Source organism: Microcaecilia unicolor, chromosome 11, assembly GCF_901765095.1.
Source record: "Microcaecilia unicolor chromosome 11, aMicUni1.1, whole genome shotgun sequence".
Classification (NCBI taxonomy): Eukaryota; Metazoa; Chordata; class Amphibia; order Gymnophiona; family Siphonopidae; genus Microcaecilia; species Microcaecilia unicolor.
In genome coordinates this window covers 144,318,241-144,346,184 of record NC_044041.1, presented here as the reverse complement: position 1 = coordinate 144,346,184, position 27,944 = coordinate 144,318,241, and the positions used below count along the sequence as shown (strand labels likewise).

General features: G+C 49.5%; 1 protein-coding gene across 1 annotated transcript in view; it reads right to left on the bottom strand.

Moving 5' to 3' along the window:
• The window catches only part of PPP1R37 (protein phosphatase 1 regulatory subunit 37), a 1,040,147-nt gene that overhangs the window by 636,825 nt on the left and 375,378 nt on the right, over positions 1 to 27,944 (bottom strand). Inside the window, 1 exon segment of the mRNA XM_030217605.1 lies at positions 20,917 to 21,072. Coding sequence (XP_030073465.1) covers positions 20,917 to 21,072 — 156 coding nt within the window.

Here is a 27,944-nt window from a genome sequence, read left to right as displayed (position 1 = left end):
TAATCTTTGAATAACTGTCTATAACTATGGCTATGATTTCTGAACATGCGGTATCAATAAAGGACAGACTTTTAAATGCCCTGTAGGGTATATATGATAATCTCAACTCTGCTAAATGTTTTGAACACATCCATTTACTTGCTCCCATGATATTACTGAATTCTAGAGGGTGGGCAGTAAGAGGAGTGGTGAGGGTAAGGTCCATCTGGGATGAGGAAGTGGGGCAGGATGGCAAGGGGTGCAGGGTGGGAGGGGGATGTGGGCTTATGACATAACCCTGCCACATATGGTTTACCCATTCTGTAGGACACTGTCTCACCGGAAGTCAATCTCGGACTAACCCCTTGCCAGTCAGGTTTTCAGTATATTTACAAATAACCAGAAACATGCACACAATGGAGCCAGTGTATGGAAATTATTTCCATGTATATTCATTGTACTACTACTACTAATTCCTGAAAGGCTGACTGACAAGAGGTTACTCGATGACATCACAACCACATGCATAGCCTGGATGTCGGGGGAGACCAGGATCCTGTAGGGGACCCCAACTATAAAGAAACCCCCCTTCTTTTGTGTCCACAGGACAGTCAGACATCGCACAGTGAAATAACTGTTATTACCCTGTTCATGATTACATATACAACTTTAAAGAGATGCTTTCTTCCACCCAAGATTTGCCGTATTTGAACATGTGCACCCACCCTATTTGCATGTACACAATTCAAAACAGGCTGTACTATGTCACCATGCAAAAACAAACATTTTTATTATATTTGTTTACAAAAGGGGGAGGGGGAAGATGGCAAGAGGTGGGTGGTGGCCCAGATGGGGAGGCAGGGGCACATGTGCATCCTCATCCTCGCCTTCATCCTCTTCCTCCTCTATCTGTATACAAAAGATTCAACAGGAGAAACATAAGCGAATTGTGACCTTTCCGTCCCTATTATTTTAGACCCCTTCTCCCAGGCCGCCCACCCACAGCAATACTCAAGAGGATGGTCAGAGCGGTGGTGTGCCATGAAAACAGCTTCGAAGACCTCCAGGATGGATTCCACCATCTCCAGGAATGGTTCTATCACTTTCGGCGGCAGTACAGCTTGTGGTGGTGGAGGTGGTGCCTCCTCAGACCAAGTGCCATCTGAAAGAAAGAGAAGAAGAAAATCACATTATCACGGTGGGGAAATAGCGATACGGAAGAAAACCCCACAAGCTATGTGTCAAAATTGTCATATGTAGCCCCCCGAGAGTGCCTGGTAGCTCATGAAAGCCACACCCCCCCTTCCCAGTCCAAGACAATATCTCAATACCTACCCCCCCCAAGCCTGTGAATTTATTCCTTACAGTCAGGTCTGAGCCCAAGAAATCTTTTTAGAAATAAATTCAAAAGAAAATTCTAAGAAATTCAACAGCCTAGGCTGTTGTCTCTGTACTCCCAACATCCTTCCATGAAGCATCCTGCCCTCCAGTGAACAGGAGGGCCTTCCAAACATCCATGGATTTACCTCCCCCAGCCTGTCACTGTCAGGCTGAACAATGGTGTTCACTCCCTCCCTACTACAATGAAACACAACCCAAGACTGGGCTGAACCTGGACTGAAAGTTTGGTTGCCCCTGGAGAACCCAGGATTCACCCTGCCGTTAAAAATCAAGGCGCTCAGCTCAAGGCCTGGCCTCCCCCCAGTTGACAGCTATGGAACCCGGAATCTGGGCCCCACACCAGATCAAGCACCCCCCACCGCCACCACCAAATGGCAGCTTGGCATAGCCCTTACTTTACCTTGCATCCTCCATCGTTCCTGCCACAGATCGTAATTGCATCCTTGCCAATTAATTGCACCTGTCATCTCCCCCCTGCCCCCCCCCGAAAGCTTCAGTGAATCAAAATCAGGAGTACTAACGTGATGCTGCAATGCGGAGCCACAGCAAAGGAAGCCCTGGATGGAAAGTGATGGTTTGGCATGGGATTAACAAATCAAGTTGGAGGGGGGGGGGGGGGGCCATCGGGTTGCCAACTAGTTGTCTTTCAGCCATTTCTTCTGAAATTTCATCTCCCTCACCAGGGTTCAATGTCTCTCCCCGTCACCTCTGTCAACCCCCCCCCCCCCCCGAGAGATGCTGTGTGGACCGGGAGCAGAAGGAAGAGGGACTAAGGAGTGCATATCTCATTGGGGGGGGGGGGGATTCTGGAGTGGAATGAAATGGGGCAGGTGTCTGTTTTTTTAAAGTTGGTGACCCGGTGGGGGGGGGGGGGTGGAACCTGGCGGGGGGGGGGGGGGGGGGGGGGGGCTAGGGCCCAAGCATCATAGCCGGGAAAGGCCTTGATCTGGAGGCAAGTAGCTGGGAGATGGGAGACGAGGGGAGCCAAGCCCAAGTTTGGGACAGGTAGCCAGGAGGTAGGGGTATCATTGTTTCTCCACTGTGGTAATGTACAATCTCTTTTTCTTCTTTGCTTTCTTTTTTGAAGAGAACAGAGACTGTTTTCTTTGAGACATGTCTTGTCTTCATAGAAGACCCGATGAACACAGCCACCCCATCTTCCTCCTCCTCCTCCACTTCGGAATCTTTACAATCAGAGGACATGATTATAGTACATGGTGGGTACTGTGACAGACATATCATTATCGGGCCAGGGGAGGACATCAGACAGGCTGTGGTTTTAGGTCCAGTTTTACAGCTATCAATAGTGATATTTCCTGTCTTTCAGATACGTCTTCGGATGAGGAGATAACCACCACCATGACCTCCTCCTCCAATGAGGAATTGATCCCTCTTCACGGCCTCCTCCTCCAATGAGGAATTGATCCCTCTTCACGGCCTCCTCCTCCAATGAGGAATTGATCCCTCTTCACGGCGTCCATCATCGACCTTCCCTGTGAGTACTGCTATGTGCAAAGGAGGGGGGGGGGGGGGGGAGACCATTAGTGGGACACCTATCCCACCCACACCATCCTCCCTCCCATCTTCCAACACTCCCCATCACCACATGCAATTTCTGCCCGCCCCATTATATCCCGCTCACAGCACCCCTCCCTCCATCATGCTCCCTACACCTCCCTACTACTTATCATTTCTAAAGCGCTACTAGACGTACGCAGCGCTGTACACTTGAACATGAAGAGACAGTCCCTCATTCTACTCCCTCTCCCCATCCCACGTCCATCTTTCACCCGCTCTACAACCTGTTCCCTGCCCCCTCTCCCCATATGCACCTTTTCCCCGCCCTTTACCCCATCCCCTCCCCTCCCTCCACCCCTTCCACCATCCCCTACTCCTCTCCCTGAGCAGGAGAGGTCAACTCCCAGGATGCTGCTGCAGAGGTGGCCTCACCTGCCTTTGGGCTGCAAGAAGGTGCAGCCCAGGAGCAGTATGAGGAAATACAGCACAGCATGCTGGTGGAGTTTGATGGGCCGACACTATGGGTTGACATGTTGAGCAATATATTTGTACAAGTCCTTGTGGCCTTGGAGTATATCGCTTCCGGCATCACTCCTGTTGTTCCACCCCCGGACCTCGGCAACCCTAGCCCTCCTCCTCCTCCCTCTCAGGGGTACTGAATAATGAGGGAACAGCTTCCTTCATGCAGAAGTTCTGTCAGCGACATTGTCCACTGCAGCACACTAGTAGCTGTGAAGTCCATACAAAGTTAATTATATCCAGTGAAACATAAATCTGTTGGCAGCGTGCAATGTTAATATTCCATCAGTATTTCATTATTGCTACCAAGTATTACATTTGCTTCAAACTTTGATAGCAGTCATTCGTTTTTCAAGATCTTACATGCACAAAACTCACAGGTGAAATCTAAAGGTGGTAGAACAATTATATTTTCCATTACAGTTACATTATTGATACCGAGTATTATATATTATGGGCATTTGCTTTAAACTGTGACAGTTTTAACTCATTAATCCAGATCTTACGAGCACATGATATTGCTTTCTAAACCCAAAAACTACTATTTTACAGAGGGGTACTGAATAATAAGGGAACAGCTTCCTTCATGCAGAAGTTCTGTCGGCGACATTACTACTAATCATTTTACTACTAATCACTTCCCAACACTATTACTCTCACCAAAATACCGTCACCTGAGCAACTACATAAAGCCGACACCTACACAAGACAACAATGTATTCTTCTACCACATATATACGCACTTGATTGTAAAACCACGTGTTAACAAGTACGCAAGTTCACAATGCATTCTTCCACCATATATGTACACACTTGATTGCAAAATCGTGTGCATATCTGAAGTCCGGAAATGGCAATTGCCATAACGGCAAATGTAAGCCACATTGAGCCTGCAAATAGGTGGGAAAATGTGGGATACAAATGCTACAAATAATAATAATAATAATTTCTATAGCACTACTAAACATACGCACTGCTATACAAATTATATGCAGATACTTTCTCTGTCCCTAGAGGGCTCACAATCTAAGTTTTGGTACCTGGGGCAATGGAGGGTTAAGTGACTTGCCCAAGGTCACAGGGAGTTGCGGTGGGAATTGAACCCAGATCGCTAGGATCAAAGCCCGCTTCACTAACCATTAGGCTACTCCTCCACTATTAGCCGCCAAGTCCAGTTACAAAATAAATCTGTTGGCAGCATGCAATGTCAATATTCCATCACTGTTTTATTATTGCTACCAAGTATTACATATTATAGACATTTGCTTTGAACTTTTATACTTGCCATTTGTTTATCAAGACCTAACAAGCATATGGTATTGCTTTTTAAACCCTAAGGCAAATCCTAAGGGTGGTTGAACAATAATGTTTAAAATGTTGCATCTGACTGTACTTGCTTTGGACTGCTCTGGGTCCTACTTAACTGTACATCTGCTGTCTTGAATTTTTGAAGACGGAAATGAGGAAATAAAAATCTAGTTTTCCATGTACGCTGCAAAAGTCGATGTATACTTTTGTAATGTGTGTATGGTTGTATGTGTGCACATGATAATCATTGAATAAAGCGAATGATACATACCTGTAGCAGGTGTTCTCCGAGGACAGCAGGCTGATTGTTCTCACGACTGGGTTGACGTCCAAGGCAGCCCCCACCAACCGGAACAAAAACTTTGTGGACGGTCCTGCACGCAGGGCACGCCCACCGCGCATGCGCGGCCGTCTTCCCGCCCGTGCGCGACTGTTCCCGCTCAGTTGAATGACAAGCAAAGGAATGAAGAAAAAAACACAACTCCAAAGGGGAGGAGGGAGGGTAGGTGAGAACAATCAGCCTGCTGTCCTCGGAGAACACCTGCTACAGGTATGTATCATTCGCTTTCTCCGATGACAAGCAGGCTGCTTGTTCTCACGACTGGGGTATCCCTAGCTCTCAGGCTCACTCAAAACAAGAACCCAGGTCAATTGAACCTCGCAACGGCGAGGGCATAACAGAAATTGACCTACGAAGAACAACTAACTGAGAGTGCAGCCTGACCAGAATAAATTCGGGTCCTGGAGGGTGGAGTTGGATTTAAACCCCAAACAGATTCTGCAGCACCGACTGCCCGAACCGACTGTCGCGTCGGGTATCCTGCTGGAGACAGTAATGAGATGTGAATGTGTGGACAGATGACCATGTCGTAGCTTTGCAAATCTCTTCAATAGTGGCTGACTTCAAGTGGGCCACCAACGCTGCCATGGCTCTGACACTATGAGCCGTGACATGACCCTCAAGAGTCAGCCCAGCCTGGGCGTAAGTGAAGGAAATGCAATCTGCTAGCCAATTGGAGATGGTGCGTTTCCCGACAGCGACCCCTTTCCTATTGGGGTCGAAAGAAAAAAACAATTGGGCGGACTGTCTGTGGGGCTGTGTCCTCTCCAGATAGAAGGCCAAAGCTCGCTTGCAGTCCAATGTGTGCAACTGACGTTCAGCAGGGCGGGTATGCGGTCTGGGAAAGAATGTTGGCAAGACAATTGACTGGTTAAGATGGAACTCCGACACCACCTTTGGTAGGAACTTAGGGTGAGTGCGGAGCACTACTCTGTTATGATGAAATTTAGTATACGGAGCATGAGCTACCAGGGCTTGAAGCTCACTGACTCTACAAGCTGAAGTAACTGCCACCAAGAAAATGACCTTCCAGGTCAAGTACTTCAGATGGCATGAATTCAGTGGCTCAAAAGGAGGTTTCATCAGCTGGGTGAGGACGACGTTGAGATCCCATGACACTGCAGGAGGCTTGACAGGGGGCTTTGACAAAAGCAAGCCTCTCATGAATCGAACGACTAAAGGCTCTCCAGAGATGGCTTTACCCTCTACACGATGATGGTAAGCACTAATCGCACTAAGGTGATTCCTTACTGAGTTGGTCTTGAGGCCAGACTCTGATAAGTGCAGAAGGTATTCAAGCAGGTTCTGTGCAGGACAAGAACGAGGTTCTAGGGCCTTGCTCTCACACCAAACGACAAACCTCCTCCACTTGAAAAAGTAACTCTTTTTAGTGGAATCCTTTCTAGAGGCAAGCAAGACACAGGAGACACCCTCAGACAGACCCAACGAAGCAAAGTCTACGCCCTCAACATCCAGGCCGTGAGAGCCAGAGACTGAAGGTGGCGGTGCAGAAGCGCTCCGTCGTTCTGCGAAATGAGAGTCGGAAAACACTCCAATCTCCACAGTTCTTCGGAGGACAACTCCAGAAGAAGAGGGAACCAGATCTGGCGGGGCCAAAAAGGCGCTATCAGAATCATGGTGCCGTGGTCTTGCTTGAGCTTCAGTAAGGTCTTCCCCACCAAAGGATAAGCATACAGGAGGCCGGTCCCCCAATGGAGGAGAAAGGCATCCGACGCTAGTCTGCCGTGTGCCTGTAGTCTGGAACAGAACAGAGGCAGCTTGTGGTTGGTCTGAGAGGCGAAAAGGTCCACCGAGGGAGTGCCCCACTCTCGGAAGATCTTGCGTACCACTCTGGAATGGAGCGACCACTCGTGCGGTTGCATGACTCTGCTCAGTCTGTCGGCCAGACTCTTGTTTACACCTGCCAGGTATGTGGCTTGAAGAAGCATGCCGAACTGGCAGGCCCAACGCCACATCCCGATGGCTTCCTGACACAGGGGGCGAGATCCGGTGCCCCCCTGCTTGTTGATGTAATACATTGCAACCTGATTGTCTGTCCGAATTTGGATAATTTGATAGGACAGCCGATCTCTGAAGGCCTTCAGTGCGTTCCAGACCGCTCGGAGCTCCAGGAGGTTGATCTGAAGATCTTGTTCCTGGAGGGACCACAGTCCCTGGGTGTGAAGCCCATCGACATGAGCTCCCCACCCCAGGCGAGATGCATCCGTCGTCAGCACTTTCGTGGGCTGCGGAATTTGGAATGGACGCACCAGGGTCAAATTGGTCCGAAGTGTCCACCAGTGCAGCAAATTGCGGCAAATGAGGGACAGGCGGATGACATCTTCTAGATTCCCGGTGGCCTGGCACCACTGGGAAGCTAGGGTCCATTGAGCAAATCTCATGTGAAGACGAGCCATGGGAGTCACATGAACTGTGGAGGCCATATGACCTAGGAGTCTCAACATCTGCTGAGCTGTGACCTGCTGAGACGCTCTGGTCTGGGAAGCGAGGGACAGGAGGTCGTTGGCCCTCGCTTCGGGAAGAAAGGCCTGAGCCGTCTGTGAATTCAGCAGAGCTCCTATGAATTCCAGAGATTGGACTGGCTGGAGATGGGACTTTGGGTAATTTATCACAAACCCCAGCAGCTCCAGGAGGTGAATAGTGCACTGCATGGACCGGAGAGCTCCTGCCTCTGAGGTGTTCTTGACCAGCCAATCATCGAGATATGGGAACACGTGCACTCCCAGCTTGCGTAGATACGCCGCGACCACCACGAGGCACTTCGTGAACACCCGTGGGGCAGAGGCAAGCCCAAAGGGCAGCACACAATACTGAAAGTGCCGTGTGCCCAGGTGGAATCTGAGATACTGTCTGTGAGCTGGCAGTATCGGGATGTGAGTGTATGCGTCCTTTAAATCCAGGGAACATAGCCAATCGTTTTTCTGAATCATTGGTAGAAGAGTGCCCAAGGAAAGCATCCTGAACTTCTCTTTGACCAGGTATTTGTTCAGGCCTCTCAGGTCTAGGATGGGGCGCATCCCCCCTGTTTTCTTTTCCACAAGGAAGTACCTGGAATAGAATCCCTGCCCTTCCTGCCCGGGTGGCACGGGCTCGACCGCATTGGCGCTGAGAAGGGCGGAGAGTTCCTCTGCAAGTACCTGCTTGTGATGAGAGCTGAAGGATTGGGCTCCCGGAGGACAATTTGGTGGAGGGGAGGCCAAATTCAGGGCGTATCCGCACCGCACTATTTGGAGAACCCACTGGTCGGAGGTTATTAGAGGCCACCTTTGGTGAAAAAGTTTTAACCTCCCCCCGACTGGCAGATCGTCCGATACGGACACTTTGATGGTGGCTATGTTCCCATGGATCCAGTCAAAAACCCGTCCCCGGTTTTTGCTGTGGAGGCGCCGGGGGCTGCTTAGGCGCACGCTGTTGACGGGAACGAGCGCGCTGGGACTGTCCCTGTGCCTGATGAGGCCTTCGGGCCGGCTGGGTGTACCTACGCTTGTTGTAGGCGTAGGGTGCAGCCTGCCTGGCCCGGGAAAAACGTCCACCTGCTGAGGTGGATGCTGAAGGTGCCCGGTGGGAGAGCTTGTCGAGGGCGGTTTCCCGCTGGTGTAGTTGGTCCACCAACTGCTCGACCTTCTCACCAAAAATATTATCCCCCCGGCAAGGGACATCGGTCAACCGCTGCTGGGTGCGGTTGTCCAGGTCAGAGGCACACAGCCATGAGAGCCTGCGCATCACTATACCTTGGGCCGCAGCTCGAGATGCCACATCACAGGTGTCATATATACCCCTGGACAGGAACTTTCTGCACGCCTTCAGCTGCCTGACCACCTCCTGAAAAGGCCTGGACTGCTCCGGGGGGAGCTTGTCGACCAGGTCCGCCAGTTGCTTCACATTATTCCGCATGTGTATGCTCGTGTAGAGCTGGTAGGATTGGATGCGGGTCACAAGCATGGAAGATTGGTAGGCCTTCCTCCCAAACGAATCCAGAGTGCGAGACTCCCACCCCGGGGGCGCCGAGGCGGTATCCCTCGAACTCCGTGCCCTCTTGAGAGCAGAGTCCACGACCGCCGAGTCATGAGGCAATTGAGGCCGCATTAACTCTGGGTCTGAGTGGATCCTGTATTGGGACTCTGCTTTCTTGGGGATGGTGGGGTTAGATAAAGGTCTCAACCAGTTCCGAAGCAGTGTCTCTTTGAGGACATTGTGCAACGGTATCGTGGAGGACTCTCGGCCCTCGGCTCATCCACAGAGACCATGGGGAAGGGAATGCAGATAGACATATCCCTGACGAAGGAGGCAAAGGAGAGGCTCTCAGGTGGCGAGAGCTTCCTCTCCGGTGAAGGAGTGGGGTCGGAGGGAAGGCCCACAGACTCCTCTGAGGAGAAATATCTGGGGTCCTCCTCCTCCCCCCACGAGGCCTCTTCCTCGGTGTCGGACATGAGCTCCTGTAGCTCAGACCTCAACCGGGCCCGGCTCGACTTCGATGCACCGAGTCCTCGGTGGCGTCATCGAGCGGTGAACTCCCGCGCCGGTGGGGATGAAGCTTCCTCCATCGACGTCGACGGGGACTCCACCTGCATGGCGGTCGAGACCGGCACCGCAAGCAGCGTCGGCGTCGAAGGCCTCGGCACCGGGCTAGAGCACGCCGGCGCCTCCATCAACGGCCAGCGCCGGCACAGTCTGGCGCATCAGCCCTTCCAGGATCCCTGGAAGGATGGCTCGGAGGCCCTCGTCAAGGCCCGCTGTCTGGAAAGGCCAGGGGGCCGGTAGAGGTGCTGGTGCCGAAATCTGCTCGGGTCCAGGAGCCGGCACCGAAGTGCTGGTGCCCTGACGTAGCGATACCTCTACCACCGAGGGGGAACGCTCCTCCCGGCGCTGCCGCTTCCTCGGCGTCGAGTCATCTCTGGAGCCGGTAGCCACATGCGCCGTGGGCGACCGATGACGGTGCTTTTTAGCCTTCTTCCGGTGCCCGTCATCGGTGCTCGGCGGTACCGAAGAAGAGGAAGTAGATCCCCTTCGGCCTCAAGGGATCGGGTCCGACAGGGTTTGGTCCCGAGGGCCCTGGGTAGAGGGAGTGACCGGGGCCGATTGCCCACGCGGCCGCTCAGCCCTGCCATCTCCGGAAGACCGGCGAGCCAACGGGACCTGTGCTCCTGGGGTCGGTGCCGATTTCGTGGACATCGGTACCGGTACCGAAGATCCGGCCGTCGACACCGATGCCGTCGAAGTCGACGTCGAGGGGCCGGCGCAAGTTCCGAAAAGACGGTCCTGAAGAACTTGCCTCACCACCTGTGTCCGTTTCCGTAAACCGAGACACAAGGTGCACCTCTTGGTGTCGTGCTCCGGCCCGAGGCACTGGAGGCACCAAGCGTGAGTGTCGGTCTGCAAGATATGCCGGCCGCACCGACCACACTTCTTAAATCCACTCGGGACATCGAGGACATCGACGGAAAAATCGCGTCGGCGAAGTCAAAGTCGTCGATGGTGGCAGTAAAAATCACACCTCGAAAAATAAATCGACCACGCGGCCACAAGGCCGCAACGAGGCGCCCCCGCTAAAAGTACGAGGGGAAAAACAAAGTTTTCTTTTTTTTTTTTTTTTAAAACAGAACAAAAGAAAACAATCAAAGAAAAACAACGAAGAAAAAACTCGCGTCTAAGGCACGGTCCGGTTTCCGGGGCTGACAGAGAGAGAGAGACGAACACGGCTCTCTCCAGCGCGGAAAAGAAAAGACTGAGCGGGAACGGTCGCGCACGGGCGGGAAGACGGCCGCGCATGCGCGGTGGGCGTGCCCTGCGTGCGGGACCGCCCGCAAAGTTTTTTTCCGGTTGGTGGGGGCTGCCGTGGACGTCAACCCAGTCGTGAGAACAAGCAGCCTGCTTGTCCTCGGAGAACAGTTTATACTTATGGATGTGAATTCTGAACATGCAGCATCATTAAAGGACAGACTTTTAAATGTCCTATTGGGTATATAAGATAAACTCAACTTTCCATATATTCCCCCAATCCCGTCCACACCTGTTCAACTGAGCCCTAGTATTACCATATTCAAAATGCCTTTGTCGTAACTAGTATGAACTGGCTTTTTTGAAAGGATAATATAAAACCTGGTTTGCAGAATACCATGAGCCACCCCCAAGGTACCACCCCCCTCCTTTGCCCAAATGGTATGCCTTTGTGCAGTATCCAAAAAAAAAAAGAATCTCATGCATAAGCACATGGAATGTACCCAATACACATGCATTGCCTGGGGCTTACGTCTTGCCTCCTTCTGCCATTCCCATTTTCCATGCTATACAGTGTCATTTGTCCTCCTCATATCTGCACTGAGCCTAATATTTACAAAGCTGGGACTGTCTTGCCCTGTCTGATAGCAAACATAAACAAAACTTGCCTTTAACTGCATGTTTACTAAAATAAAAATTTAGGGGTTTCTACACACTCATGTTCAGAGCTAAGGAAAATTACAGGAATGTACAAGAGGATGCAGTCACATGCTTCCGGCTCAAGTAAACAAGCCAGGTGGCTCATCTCCTGAACTCCAAGCATATCCTGTTTCCCTCCTGCACAAACAATCATTTCCAAACTACACCAAATAAAGAAAACCTAAAGTCAAAATAACCACATTTGTATGAACAAACCTAGCAAATGTAATATTCACAAGGGCGGGGTGGTCGGGGGCAATGTGAGAGATGGGCTACTGTCTCACCTCCCCCTTGGACAGATGCTTTTTCATGTGGGAAGGAGTCATCTCCAGCTCCTCACCATGAGAGTGGTCTATCTTTTGCGCCCTTCCCGGGGCAGGCCAACCAATCCCCACCACCCCTCCATTAGTATATCTAAGTAGCATAGAAGAACAGAAAAATTGAAGAAAAAAAAAAGAAGTTTAATTTTAAAAAACAGTAGTCTTGTATTCAAACTGCATATAAATGCATACATACTTCACCAGTACCCAATGGGGCCACAAGCTGTTTCAAACTGTACAAGGTTGACAACATGTTTCACAAAGGCTAACAGGGAGGGCAAAATGGTCTCAAAATATAAATTCAACTAGACAGAAAGGGTTTACATTGTGCCCATACTGCAAAACCTGTGAAAAAGGAGGAAAAACCTCAGAGCTCAGGCTGGAACTTGTGTGTTCTCACAAACCATCTGGAGCCACATCATTGGGAGAAAAACCTCCTTAAAGCACCAGTTGCAAAAACATCTTTATGTGGCTGTCCCATATGAAATTTATCTCATCTCAACATCACTCTGTATTTGTAAACACCGGAGATTGCAAATGCACCTCCGGTACGATGTAAGCCACATTGAGCTTGCAAATAGGTGGGAAAATGTGGGATACAAATGTAACAAATAAATAAATAATACATAAACATTAACCAATAGAGAAGCATGCTGTGCGTCTTGGTGTACATCTACAAATAAATGATAATTTCCTGCACCAAGAATTCCCTGATATTTTGACTCATTCACTTTGATTTTCTTGGGGGGGGGAGGGGGGGGAGAAAATGTGCTCAAACATATTTCATTATAGCCCTGTTTGATACTAAATGTTACTCAGGCCGTAATTCAACCCCCCCCCCCCCAAAAAAAATCTACATTCTGCGTAAAAAATATTTAAAATTTTGCACACAAAATTGGTGAATTCTGTAAGTCTTATTTGCCATACTTTAACCAATATTATAGCCAACTCCCTGTACATAGATACCATCCAATGGTGGATAAAGGTTTCATCTTTGAAGATGACTGAATGACTCATGTAATGCAATGATGGCCCCCAACTCCCTGCTGCTCCACCGACTTTGAAAAACAGATTGCATTGGAGTCAAAAATATATAGTAAAAATTTTTTTTAGGTACATTAAAAGCAAGGAGCCAGCAAAATAATCGGTTGGACAGCTAGATGACTGAGGGGTAAAAGGGGCAATCAGGGAAGACAAACTAAATGAAATCTTTGCATCAATTTTAACCAAGGAAGATTTGGGAAAAATACCGGTGCCAGAAATGGTATTCAAAGCTGACGAGTTGGAGAAACTGAATACAATCAATACACCTGGAAGATGTAATGGGGCAATCTGACAAACTGAAGAGCAGCAAATCGCCTGGACCGGATGGTATTCATCCCAGAGTATTGATAGAATTGAAAAATGAACTTACAGAACTATTGTTAGTAATATGTAATTTATCTTTAAAATCAAGCATGGTACCGGAAGATTGGAAGGTGGAAATGTAATGCCGATTTTTTAAAAAGGTTCCAGAGATGATCCTGGAAATTGTAGACCAGTGAGCCCAATGTTGGTGCCGGGCAAAATGGTAGAGACTATTATAAAGAACAAAATTACAGAGCATATTCAAAAGCATTGATTGATGATACGTTAAAACCCTCTGCTCAGTGTGAAGCGGCGGCGGCTAAGAAAGTAAATAGAATGTTAGATATTATTAGGAAAGGAATGGAAAGCAAAAATGAGGATGTCAAAATGCCTTTGTATCGCTCCATGGTGCGACCGCACCTCGAATATTGTGTGCAATACTGGTCACCGCATCTCAAAAAGGAACAGAGAAAGGCAACAAAAGTGATAAAGAAAATGGGATGACTTCCCTATGAGGAAAGGCTTAAACAGCTAGGACTCTTCAGCTTGGAGAAAAGACGGCTGAGAAGAGATAAGATAGAGGTAGATGTGAATCGTTTTTTTTTGTTACTCTTTCCATAAATACTAGGACTAGTAGGAATGCAATGAAGCTACAAAGCAGTAAATTTAAAACAAATTAGATAAAATATTTCTTCCCTCAACGTGTAATTAAACTCTAGAATTCATTGCCAGAGAATGAAGTAAAAACAGCTAGCTTAGCAGGGTTTAAAAAAGGTTTGGCTAGCTTCTGAAAAGTACATAAGCCATTATTAAAATGGACTTGGGGAAAAATCCACTGCTTTTTTCTAAGATAAGCAGCATAAAATGTATTGTATGTTTTGGGATCTTGCCAGGTACTTGTGACCTGGATTGGCCACTGTTGGAAACAGGATGCTGGGCTTGATGGACCTTCAGTCTGTCCCAGTATGGCAATATAGCCTGTGTATACAGACTGTGTATTTAGACTGGGAGACTGGGCATCCAAATGGGACTGGGACTTGTATACCGCCTTTCTGTGTTTTTTCCAAATACATTCAAAGAACTTTACATATTATATACATGCATTTGTGAGCTGAGTTACAGACGAGGTGAGGGCTGACCAAAAATGTATCCAGGTGGCAGGAACAATGAGCCACTATCCGGATAAGTTATATGTTTAGTTTACACCAGCAGAAAGCGAATGCTACATACCTGTAGAAGGTATTCTCCGAGGACAGCAGGCTGATTGTTCTCACTGATGGGTGACGTCCACGGCAGCCCCTCCAATCGGAAACTTCACTAGCAAAGTCCTTTGCTAGCCCTCGCGCGCCCGCGCGCACCGCGCATGCGCGGCCGTCTTCCCGCCCGAAACCGGCTCGAGCCGGCCAGTCCAGTATGTAGCAAGACAATACACTTCAAGGGAAGACACAACTCCAAAGGGGAGGCGGGCGGGTTTGTGAGAACAATCAGCCTGCTGTCCTCGGAGAATACCTTCTACAGGTATGTAGCATTCGCTTTCTCCGAGGACAAGCAGGCTGCTTGTTCTCACTGATGGGGTATCCCTAGCCCCCAGGCTCACTCAAAACAACAACATTGGTCAATTGGGCCTCGCAACGGCGAGGACATAACTGAGATTGACCTAAAAAATTTACCAACTAACTGAGAGTGTAGCCTGGAACAGAACAAACAGGGCCCTCGGGGGGTGGAGTTGGATCCTAAAGCCCAAACAGGTTCTGAAGAACTGACTGCCCGAACCGACTGTCACGTCGGGTATCCTGCTGCAGGCAGTAATGAGATGTGAATGTGTGGACAGATGACCACGTCGCAGCTTTGCAAATTTCCTCCATGGTGGCTGACTTCAAGTGGGCTACCGACGCTGCCATGGCTCTAACATTATGAGCCGTGACATGACCCTCAAGAGCCAGCCCAGCCTGGGCGTAAGTGAAGGAAATGCAATCTGCTAGCCAATTGGATATGGTGCGTTTCCCTACAGCCACTCCCCTCTTGTTGGGATCAAAAGAAACAAACAATTGGGCGGACTGTCTGTGGGGCTGTGTCCGCTCCAGATAGAAGGCCAATGCTCTCTTGCAGTCCAATGTGTGCAGCTGACGTTCAGCAGGGCAGGAATGAGGACGGGGAAAGAATGTTGGCAAGACAATTGACTGGTTCAGATGGAACTCCGACACAACCTTTGGCAGAAACTTAGGGTGAGTGCGGAGGACTACTCTGTTGTGATGAAATTTGGTGTAAGGGGCCTGGGCTACCAGGGCCTGAAGCTCACTGACTCTACGAGCCGAGGTAACTGCCACCAAGAAAATGACCTTCCAGGTCAAGTACTTCGGATGGCAGGAATTCAGTGGCTCGAAAGGAGGTTTCATCAGCTGGGTGAGAACGACATTGAGATCCCATGACACTGTAGGAGGCTTGACAGGGGGCTTTGACAAAAGCAAACCTCTCATGAAGCGAACAACTAAAGGCTGTCCTGAGATCGGCTTACCTTCCACTTGGTAATGGTATGCACTGATTGCACTAAGGTGAACCCTTACGGAGTTGGTCTTCAGACCAGACTCAGACAAGTGGAGAAGGTATTCAAGCAGGGTCTGTGTAGGACAAGAGCGAGGATCTAGGGCCTTGCTGTCACACCAGACGGCAAACCTCCTCCAATGAAAGAAGTAACTTCTCTTAGTGGAGTCTTTCCTGGAAGCAAGCAAGATGCGGGAGACACCCTCTGGCAGACCCAAAGAGGCAAAGTCTACGCCCTCAACATCCAGGCCGTGAGAGCCAGGGACTGGAGGTTGGGATGCAGAAGAGCCCCTTCGTCCTGCGTGATGAGGGTCGGAAAACACTCCAATCTCCACGGTTCTTCGGAGGATAACTCCAGAAGAAGAGGGAACCAGATCTGACGCGGCCAAAAGGGAGCAATCAGAATCATGGTGCCTCGGTCTTGCTTGAGTTTCAACAAAGTCTTCCCCACCAGAGGAATGGGAGGATAAGCATACAGCAGACCTTCCCCCCAATCCAGGAGGAAGGCATCCGACGCCAGTCTGCCGTGGGCCTGAAGCCTGGAACAGAACTGAGGGACCTTGTGGTTCACTTGAGATGCGAAGAGATCCACCAGGGGGGTGCCCCACGCCTGGAAGATCTGTCGCACCACACGGGAATTGAGCGACCACTCGTGAGGTTGCATAATCCTGCTCAACCTGTCGGCCAGACTGTTGTTTACGCCTGCCAGATATGTGGCTTGGAGCACCATGCCTTGACGGCGAGCCCAGAGCCACATGCTGACGGCTTCCTGACACAGGGGGCGAGATCCGGTGCCCCCCTGCTTGTTGACATAGTACATGGCAACCTGATTGTCTGTCTGAATTTGGATAATTTGGTGGGACAGCCGATCTCTGAAAGCCTTCAGAGCGTTCCAGATCGCTCGCAACTCCAGAAGATTGATCTGTAGATCGCTTTCTTGGAGGGACCACCTTCCTTGGGTGTGAAGCCCATCGACATGAGCTCCCCATCCCAGGAGAGACGCATCCGTGGTCAGCACTTTTTGAGGCTGAGGAATTTGGAAGGGACGTCCCAGAGTCAAATTGGAGCAAATCGTCCACCAATACAGGGATTCGAGAAAACTCGTGGACAGGTGGATCACGTCCTCTAGACCCCCGGCGGCCTGATACCACTGGGAGGCTAGGGTCCATTGAGCAGATCTCATGTGAAGGCGGGCCATGGGAGTCACATGAACTGTGGAAGCCATGTGGCCCAGCAATCTCAACATCTGCCGAGCTGTGATCTGCTGGGACGCTCGCACCCGCGAGACGAGGGACAACAAGTTGTTGGCCCTCGCCTCTGGGAGATAGGCGCGAGCCGTCCGAGAATCCAGCAGGGCTCCGATGAATTCGAGTTTCTGCACTGGGAGAAGATGGGACTTTGGGTAATTTATCACAAACCCCAGTAGCTCCAGGAGGCGAATAGTCATCTGCATGGACTGCAGGGCTCCTGCCTCGGATGTGTTCTTCACCAGCCAATCGTCGAGATATGGGAACACGTGCACCCCCAGCCTGCGAAGCGCCGCTGCTACCACAGCTAGGCACTTTGTGAACACCCTGGGCGCAGAGGCGAGCCCAAAGGGTAGCACACAGTACTGGAAGTGGCGTGCGCCCAGCTGAAATCGCAGATACTGTCTGTGAGCTGGCAGTATCGGGATGTGTGTGTAGGCATCCTTCAAGTCCAGAGAGCATAGCCAATCGTTTTGCTGAATCATGGGGAGAAGGGTGCCCAGGGAAAGCATCCTGAACTTTTCTTTTACGAGATATTTGTTCAGGGCCCTTAGGTCTAGGATGGGACGCATCCCCCCTGTTTTCTTTTCCACAAGGAAGTACCTGGAATAGAACCCCAGCCCTTCTTGCCCGGATGGCACGGGCTCGACCGCATTGGCGCTGAGAAGGGCGGAGAGTTCCTCTGCAAGTACCTGCTTGTGCTGGAAGCTGTAGGACTGAGCTCCCGGTGGACAATTTGGAGGTTGTGAGGCCAAATTGAGGGTGTATCCTTGCCGGACTATTTGGAGAACCCACTGATCGGAGGTTATGAGAGGCCACCTTTGGTGAAAAGCTTTCAACCTCCCTCCGACAGGCAGGTCGCCCGGCACTGACACTTGGATGTCGGCTATGCTCTGCTGGAGCCAGTCAAAAGCTCGCCCCTTGCTTTTGCTGGGGAGCCGCGGGGCCTTGCTGATTCGCACGCTGCTGACGAGAGCGAGCGCGCTGGGGCTTAGCCTGGGCCGCAGGCTGTCGGGAAGGAGGATTGTACCTACGCTTGCCAGAAGTATAGGGAACAGTCTTCCTTCCCCCGAAAAATCGTCTACCTGTAGAGGTAGAAGCTGAAGGCTGCCGGCGGGCGAACTTGTCGAATGCGGTGTCCCGCTGGTGGAGAGACTCTACCACCTGCTCGACTTTTTCGCCAAAAATGTTATCCGCACGGCAAGGCGAGACCGCAATCCGCTGCTGGATTCTATTCTCCAGGTCGGCGGCACGCAGCCATGAGAGCCTGCGCATCACCACACCTTGAGCAGCGGCCCTGGACGCAACATCAAAAGTGTCATAAACTCCTCTGGCCAGGAATTTTCTGCACGCCTTCAGCTGCCTGACCACCTCCTGAAAAGGCTTGGCTTGCTCAGGGGGAAGAGCATCAACCAAGCCCGCCAACTGCCGCACATTATTCCGCATGTGTATGCTCGTGTAGAGCTGGTAAGACTGGATCTTGGACACGAGCATAGAGGAATGGTAGGCCTTCCTCCCAAAGGAGTCTAAGGTTCTAGCGTCCTTGCCCGGGGGCGCCGAAGCATGTTCCCTAGAACTCTTAGCCTTCTTTAGGGCCAAATCCACAACTCCAGAGTCATGAGGCAACTGAGTGCGCATCAGCTCTGGGTCCCCATGGATCCGGTACTGGGACTCGATCTTCTTGGGAATGTGGGGATTAGTTAATGGCTTGGTCCAGTTCGCAAGCAATGTCTTCTTCAGGACATGGTGCAAGGGAACAGTGGACGCTTCCTTAGGTGGAGAAGGATAGTCCAGGAGCTCAAACATTTCAGCCCTGGGCTCGTCCTCCACAACCACCGGGAAGGGGATGGCCGTAGACATCTCCCGGACACAGGAGGCAAAAGACAGACTCTCGGGAGGAGAAAGCTGTCTCTCAGGAGAGGGAGTGGGATCAGACGGAAGACCCTCAGACTCCTCGTCAGAGAAATATCTGGGATCTTCCTCTTCCTCCCACGAGGCCTCACCCTCGGTGTCAGACACAAGTTCACGGACCTGTGTCTGCAACCTCGCCCTGCTCGACTCCGTGGAACCCCGTCCACGATGGGGGCGTCGAGAGGTAGACTCCCTCGCCCGCATCGGCGAAGCTCCCTCCGCCGACGTAGTCGGGGAGCCTTCCTGGGAGGTGGCCGCGGTCGGTACCGCGACGTCGGGGACCTCAACCTGGGCGATGGGCCAGCCGGCGCCACGCTCGACGGTACCGGTGGCGCAAGCACCGCCGGTACCGGAGGGGTAGGGCGCAACAGCTCTCCCAGAATCTCTGGGAGAACGGCCCGGAGGCTCTCGTTTAGAGCGGCTGCAGAGAAAGGCTGAGAGGTCGATGCAGGCGTCGACGTCAGTACCTGTTCCGGGCGTGGAGGCTGTTCCGGGCTGTCCAGAGCGGAGCGCATCGACACCTCCTGAACAGAGGGTGAGCGGTCCTCTCGGTGCCGATGCCTGCTGGGTGCCGAATCCCTCGGCGACCCAGAGCTCTCGGTGCCGACACGGGGAGGAGACCGGTGTCGATGCTTCTTCGATTTCTTCCGAAGCATGTCACCGGAGCTCCCCGGCACCGACGAGGAGGACGTCGAATCCATCCGTCGCTTCCTCGGGGCCGAGACTGAAGAAGGTCGATCTCGGGGGGGCTGTACCGCAGGAGCCCTCAGGGTAGGCGGAGACCCACCCGAGGGCTCACCGCCACCAGCAGGGGAATGGACAGCCCTCACCTGCACTCCACCCGATGCACCACCGTCCGACGACATCAGCAGACGAGGTCCTGGTACCACCGACGTCGATGCAGCTATCCGATGTCTCGGCGCCGATGCAGAGGCCCGATGCCTCGATGCACTCGATGCAGGGGCGGCCGAGGAAGAAGGTCTGGACGCTGACGACGTCGATGCACTCGAAGATCCCGGTGCCGATGCCGACGAAGAGCCCGAGAACAACACGTTCCACTGGGCTAGTCTCGCTACCTGAGTCCGCCTTTGAAGCAGGGAACACAGACTGCAGTTCTGAGGGCGGTGCTCGGCCCCCAGACACTGAAGACACGACGAGTGTCGATCAGTGAGCGAGATAACCCGGGCGCACTGGGTGCACTTCTTGAAGCCGCTGGAAGGCTTCGATGTCATGGGCGGAAAAATCACGCCGGCGAAATCAAAAGCCGAAATGGCGAAATTTGAAGCACCAAATTTAGAGGGAGAAAAAATCTCGACCGAGGCCGAAAAGAGGCCTACCCCGACGACGAAAGAAAACTTACCGGGGCAAAAAAGCTGGAAGTACGGGGAGGATTTACACGAAACCCGGCGGGGGGTTTCCGGAGCACTTCCCGACTAGGACAAAGCTTTCCCGAAGGAAAAAACACGTTCAAAACAAATTGGACGCGCGAGGTCGACTTTCCGGGGCTCGACACGGCGAAAACACGACCGTACCGAGTGCGGACAAAAGAAGACTGGCCGGCTCGAGCCGGTTTCGGGCGGGAAGACGGCCGCGCATGCGCGGTGCGCGCGGGCGCGCGAGGGCTAGCAAAGGACTTTGCTAGTGAAGTTTCCGATTGGAGGGGCTGCCGTGGACGTCACCCATCAGTGAGAACAAGCAGCCTGCTTGTCCTCGGAGAATATCAATATCCATATATTCAGCACTGCTACCTATATCAATAGCAGCGCTGAACATATGAATAAGTTAAATTTTGCAGCAGGTGTTTAACCCACTGGCTCAATACTGACCCTTTAGTTTTTATCAGAAAACTATATAACTTTCATTCCACTTGGTACTATGCATGGTCACAAAACGCATTTTTGTGACATGTGAACTCACTTGTCTTCAGACAATAGAGGGTAATAAATTGAAACCACAAAGGATGAAAAAAAAAAAGGATAGTTTTCTTCTTCACTACAAGAAATAGGGTTCCCCTTTACTGGCAGGTCTTATGTTTGCCATCACTCACCTGAGTCCAGGATGTGGTTGTTCCGCAGGTCCAGAATTTGAATGTAGCAGTTAAACTTAAGTAAGTTGCCAAGCTGCGATGAATCTTGCAGCCCATTCAGTTTGTTGTCAGCCAAGTACAGTTCCTGTAAGTTCATGTTCAACTTGAGAGCTGTTGCTAAGCAGCCAAAGAGAAAAAGGTCATTATGGTGAGATAGCAAGAGGAATCAAAACAGAAATGATACAAGGGCTAGGGTGACTAAGAAAACAACAAGGTCAAATGTGGTACACAACAGAGACATGGAAGTCTCAGCAGTGGTCACATAATTTATTTATTTATTTACTAGCCTTTGAGCCCGTAAAAACGGGCTATTATAGGAAGGGGGGGTTGAAAGGCCCGCCCCCACCGCCGAGTTCGCCGCTGCCCCTCCCCCTCCGAGTTCGCGCCCCCCCCCCCCCCCCATCGAGCCGTCACCACCCACCTTCCACCCGGCCGGGCCCTCGCTCCGCTATTGAAACAGCGAGGGTCCGGGAACGCAGCACTGAGCTCTGCTGAGCTGCCGACGTCGGCCTTCGTTCTTCTTCTCTGCCTGTCCCGCCCTCGTGTGACGTAACGTCGTCGAGGGCGGGACAGAGGCAGAGAAGAAGAAGGAAGGGCGATGTCGGCAGCTCAGCAGAGCTCAGTGCTGCGTTCCCGGACCCTCGCTGTTTCAATAGTGGAGCGAGGGCCCGACCGGGTAGAAGGTGGGTGGCGCCGGCGACTCGGGTGGGGGGAGCGTTAGACGGCGGTGTCCCTCCCTCAGCAATGTGCAGTACAGACCCTCTGTGTTCCGCCCCCCGTCATCACGTATTGACGTGGGGGCGGGGCAGAGAAGGTCTCTACTGCGCATTTGCGAGTGAGTACGGTCACTCACCGTTTATATGTTTGATTTGTAACACTTATAATGAACCCAGTAGCACTTTTTTTTCCTTTTTCTTTACTGAAAATTTTTTCAAAATAGAAAAGCTCTATAAAATAATGGTAGACATATGTTGTTTCTTCTATGCACCCACCCAAAGAAAACGTACAGAAGAAACAACATCATTTATTTTATTTATTTATTACATTTGTACCCCGCTCTTTCCCACATACAGCAGGTCCAGTGCGGCTTACATAGTAAAAGAAAGCATCTTACATGGTAAAGAATACATCATGTGCCGATTCCCAACCCCTACTCCTTCCCCATCCCAAACCTTTACCACGTCACCCCCCTACTCCCCAATTTTCAAGCCATCACATCCTCCAGAAGAAAACCAGCTTAATCAAGGTGGACTCATTTCCAAATCTGATTAAAATGCCATCTTTGGGTAAACGAACCCAATTTATTATGTCTAAGGACCATTAAGCTATATATAGGATACCATCCATACAATTTCTGTACAACTAATTTCCATTCTGAGGTCACAGGCCATTTCTGTGCTGCAGTGACTATCAGCTGGAAAACTTTATCCTCCCCATCCTTCAACCCCAGCACAAGCAAATTTAATAAAGACAACTCCATAGTGGATTGTATATCCCGATGCAGAACTTTGGACAACATAGTAAAAATCAAACTCCAATAAGGATGAATTCTCAACATGATATGTCCCCACCTTCTCTCCAGTTCCCAATGTAAGCTGCAGCCTCTGCAGAGTGAAATACCACCACAGCAGAACCCTGTATCCATTTTCTATAATAGCTACTGTAGGAACTCTTAAATAAAGATCTGGGCTCCACTATTTTTTCAAACACGCTATTCCCATTCCAAAGATCAGATAGTGTTCTGAGGGTAGATAAATAATGCTTCACTTGAAGATATGAAAAAAAAAAAACATCCCTAGATTGAAACCTGAACTTCTCCTGTAAATTCCCAAATGTTTTTATGTCACCTCTCCCATGACATAAAATTGCCCAAAGCACACTCATCCCCTTATCCTCCCACCTTTGAAAAATAGCCTCTCTTCCCACTATGAACCCCCTATTTTACTGCAATGTAATGAACCCAGGAGCATTTCTTTCCCCCAAGGACCATTGCATATAACTTATTCCACCTTACCTTCATAGTAAAATTGCGTAACATGTGCCCCCCTTTTATCTTTTCTTATCTCCCAGCCGAGAACCATGGCAGGTATACCATCCACCAGCGGTTCTCAACCCAGTCCTCAGGACACACCAAGCCAGTCAAGTTTTCAGGATACTGTAGGGGTATTTCCCTGTGATCTAGCCTGAGCTGGTCTTGGCCTATACAAGCCTATGACATCTTGGTACAACAAGATGGCTGCTGCAACCCTCTGACCTGAACATCTCTGTGTCAGCAAGATCCAGCTTCAGCTTGTGGAAAATCACTGACAGGCTTGCTTAAGCCAAGGACATTCTGTGTTCCAACCATCCCCCTTCTATCTCTGAGACGCTGGGAAGGAAGTCATACTCATGGCACCAGAAGTTACCATCTCCAAGGTCACAAAACAGAGAACTCTTCTTGCCCATGCACTGGACTGTATGAGAGGCTAATTGGTCCGGGCTATCACCTGACCGAGAACGCGGGGAGAGTGGGAGAAGTAAGTTAGTCGGAGACCCTCGGAGGAGGAGTACCTATGAAGGACCTGAGAAATCCAGCAAGGCTCGGGGTAAGCTAGAGACTGTATGATACCAACCTTGTGACCTGCATAACTGGTGCAAATACCTGTGGCAGAGATATTGGCTCTGAATACCAACGGAGCGACGGAAACCTGCTTGGTTGCTGAGTAAGACCTGAACAATATCTAAGACACAGACAGCTGAGATAGCGTCTGGGGAGATTCTGCTCCGGTCTCATCTGAAGCCGTCATCAGGACAGCGTGGTAAGATCACAGTGATATATTTCCTAGTCTGGGGTTAGGCAGTGGTTTTATCTAAGTACGGCTGGTTTATGTCAGCTCTTGGTCAGGGACAGCTGCTAATGTGTAGTCTCAGGATAATCAGAGTGTAGTTAGACAGTATATTTTGTTAGTGTGCATATCAGTAAGAGATATTATATTGCATATAAGCTATAGCAGAGTGTTTCTATTTTTCTACCTGTAATAAATAATAATAATCATCATCTGTGACGTGGCTTTGGTTCTTTGGTGGAGAACAAAACACTGGCAGGGTGCCAGCTCCAAGGTTCCTTTATAATATCCCCTAGACTGAGCGAGGAACCTTGTAATAAGTATTATCAGGGAATAATTATTGCCCTAATTACTTATTTTCACCCTATAATACCCATAATGAAAATGCATGAGATAAATTTGCATACAACGGAGGTAGGGCATCAAATCTATCTCATGCATATTCATTTTGGGTATCCTGACAACCTGACTGGCTAGGTGTGTCCCGAGGACTGGGCTGAGAATCTCTGCCATAGACACCTATGTTTCTCACCCTTGCTCCAAATCTACCCATTGTTTCACTTCAACTTCTTGCTAAGCTAGTATGGCCGAAAGATGAGCCACTTGATAGTATTTCTTAATATGCGGGACTGCCAGATTCCCCCCCCCCCCCTTCCAATTTAGCAGAAGTGTTAAGCTATCCTAGGATGCTGCCTCCCCCAAATAAAATGGGAGATCTTCCATTGTAGATGAATCAAAACCCATTCCTCTACTGTCACAGGTAGAATTTGAAAAAGTTATAGTAGCTGGGGTAATATCATCATTTTCACTACCTTCATTCCTCCCATCCAAGACAAAGCTTATCCCACTTCTCAAAATCCTGTCTTATCTTCTTAAAAATGGGGCCATAATTAAGATCATAGGGCCTGATATTCAGCTAGCAGCGCGCGGGGCTTTTGCTGTCCGCCACCAGTGTTAAACCGGATATCCAATGCCAGGCTGTTTCTGGTGACTGGTATTGAATATCCGAGGGGGTTTTAACCACTAAAAGGTTAATTGGTTAAGCTGATATTCAGCACTAACCGGTTAACTTTTTAACAGTTAAAGGCAACCCTGCTATTTAAAGGGACTATTTTAACCACTGAAAATAGTTGGTTAAGCATTGAATATCCATGCCTAATCAGTTATGTCACGCGATAGAGCCACTAACCACAGATATTTCGTGGGAGATAACCAATATACTATTTAACCAGTCAGCAGCCGTGTCAGGCCAATTAAATAGCTTTGAATATCAGGGGGATAGGATTTATGCCTTTTGCTCCTCAGTTTAACACCTAGAATTGAAGAGCTGCACAGACCGGAAGGGAAAAATGAGCATGCAAAGTTGTCTCTTCCTGCAGTGATACCGAGATATTCAAAATTTCTGATTTTGTCACATTGACTTGAAAACCAGACTCCTGACCATACCTATCCAGTTCCTGCTGGACAATAGCTAGTAAGAGTAAACAAGACATCATCCACTAACAGGCTAATCTTATACTCATTTTGCACCCTAATCCCCTCTATTAACCTTTGTTCCTGAACCTTTTGAGCCAGGGACACAATCATAGAAAGCAAGATGGGAGATACACCCGTCTGCTACCCATCCTAAATATTAGTGTAGCCTACCATTAACCTGGAGACAAGCTAGGGGTGCATTATAGATAATTTGGTTCCAGTGTAACAAATGTCCCTCCCCCCTTCTTTTAGGAACTTTAAACATAAAGGGCCAGAACAACCTATCAAAAGCTTTCTCTAAGTCGACAGAAAAGAGAACCATCAATGTCTTCTCCCTCTGCACCTTATCCATCAAGTGCAACATTCTTCTAATATTATCTGTAGTTTGTCGCCCTTTCACATATCTAGTCCATATGTATTAAGTGAGGGATCCTGCTCATTAACTGATCCACCAAAATTCTGGTAAGTATTTTCGTATCTATCTCTATCTAACAGAGAAATTGGACGGTAGAATCCACACTGGGTGGGATCTTTACCCTTCTTAGGGATAAGGGTAACATCTGCCAATCACATAAAATAAGGAAACTGAGTTCCACCCTCTAATGAGTTGAAGAGGTACATGAGAGGCCCTACTAGATAGCCCTGAAAAATCTTGTAATATTTGATAATAAAGCCATCAAGGCCCAGAGATGTACCCAAGGGCATAGCTTGAACTGCATTCTTAACTTCCCAAGCAGTAATCGGCCAATACAACAATGCTCTATCTGGATCCACAATAGTCTGCAGAGTTATACCTTGCTAGTACTGCTCATTATCTTCCTCTGTCACTTTGTATTTTGGAGTATATACAGATAAATAACTCTATAAAGCGCTGATGAATGCTCTCCTGCTCATCAGTGACTAGAGAATTATCAAGATTCCAAATCCTCAGATTATTGCAAATCCTCTGGATTTTCAATCTATGTACCAATGAACGACTAGCTTTATTATTAAATTCTAAGGATCTTTGTTTCAACTGATCAAGCTGGTAAAAAGAGTGTCTACCTCCTTTTTTTTATATATATCTTTTTTTATTAAGTAACAGCTTTTCAATATAGGACATCAACTCAGCTAACATTACAATCTAGGCTTTTTGCATTAAACATCAAACATCCCCCCCACCCCCCTCAGGATATCTCAGACAAGCAGATTCACACTATCACTGTAGAATTCTCAAGTTACAGACATCAGCCTGTAAGACCCCGCCATTCCGCATAGGAGGACCAGGTTTTAAGAAATCTCATCATTCCCCCTCGCCGCAGGGCGGTAAGTTTATCCATTAAACAGCAATAGTCCACTTTGGTGAGCACTTGATCCACGGTGGGTAGCACTTGTTGTTTCCAGTATTTTGCAATTAAAATCCTGGCTGCTGTAACAATATAAACTAAAAGTACAGAACAGGAGCCTCGGTTCTCTCTTAGGGCTATGTTCAGCAAACACAGGCCAGGATCGAACACTATCTCAAGTCCCAGCCCGCTTTGCACTTTAATCTGTAAGTCCTTCCAGAACTGCTTTATCGCTGGGCAGTCCCACCATATATGCCAGAATGTACCCTCTGCCCCGCACTTACGCCAGCAGGCTGCCATTCCACTTTTAAAAATGCGGGCAAGCTGGCTAGGGGTCAAATACCATTGATACAACATTTTATATCCATTTTCCAGTAAAGGAGTAGCCACTGAGAATGCCAATAATCTTTTAAATATCCGTTTCCAAACCCTTGGGTCATATGTGATACCCAGCAACGTCTCCCATTTCTTAAGGCATTTGTCCAATGGTTGGGTCTTATGTAACAGAGCTCTGTAAATACGAGATATCCCCCCTTTACCTTCCCCAGATCTCATGGCTCATTCAAGTTCTGTGGCCTCAAGGGACAGGTCCTCTCTCGCCTTCCTCTGGATAAAATCCCTAATCTGCATATTAAAAAAAATAGTCTCTGTCCCCTAATCCAAATTCCTCTTTTAGAGTATGAAACGAGTGGCACTTCCCAACTTCCCATATTTGGCCTAACAGGTGTAGAGACGCCGCCGACCACTGCCCATACCCTTCTACCCAACCCGGCTTAAAGTTGCATAGATGATAAGGGTAGTCATATGATATTTACGCCCAGGAAACCATGCCGCTCTATACCTAACCCACCCCCCCAGAATCACCCTCATCTGACCCCTCAGGCCCGATATGAGGCCTCTCAATAACGGTAGAGGGAGCCACGCCACGGCCCACAATGGCATCCTTTCAAGCCCACTGTGCTGCATAAGTCCATAGCTTAGTCGGGCCTCTCTGTACAGTAGATAGCATTTGGAATAGGGCAGCTCTGTAATATAGGCCAAAATTAGGTACCCCCATGCCCCCATCTTTCCTAAGTTGAAAGAGGATATTACGAGCCACGCGTGGGGGTCTTTTACGCCAGATAAAGGCAAACATTTTCTTATTAAGTGTGCGAAAAAAAGTATGTGGTATATGAACTGGCACAGCCATGAAGAGGTACAACAGCTTAGGAAGCAATGGCATCTTAACCGCTGCTATTCTGCCCATCCATGACATATGCAGACCCCCCATCTCTCCAATTCCTGCAGGAGCTCACGCAACTTAGGGATAAAATTTTCCCAAAATAGGTCCCCAGTATCCGGTGTCAGATTAACCCCCAAATAT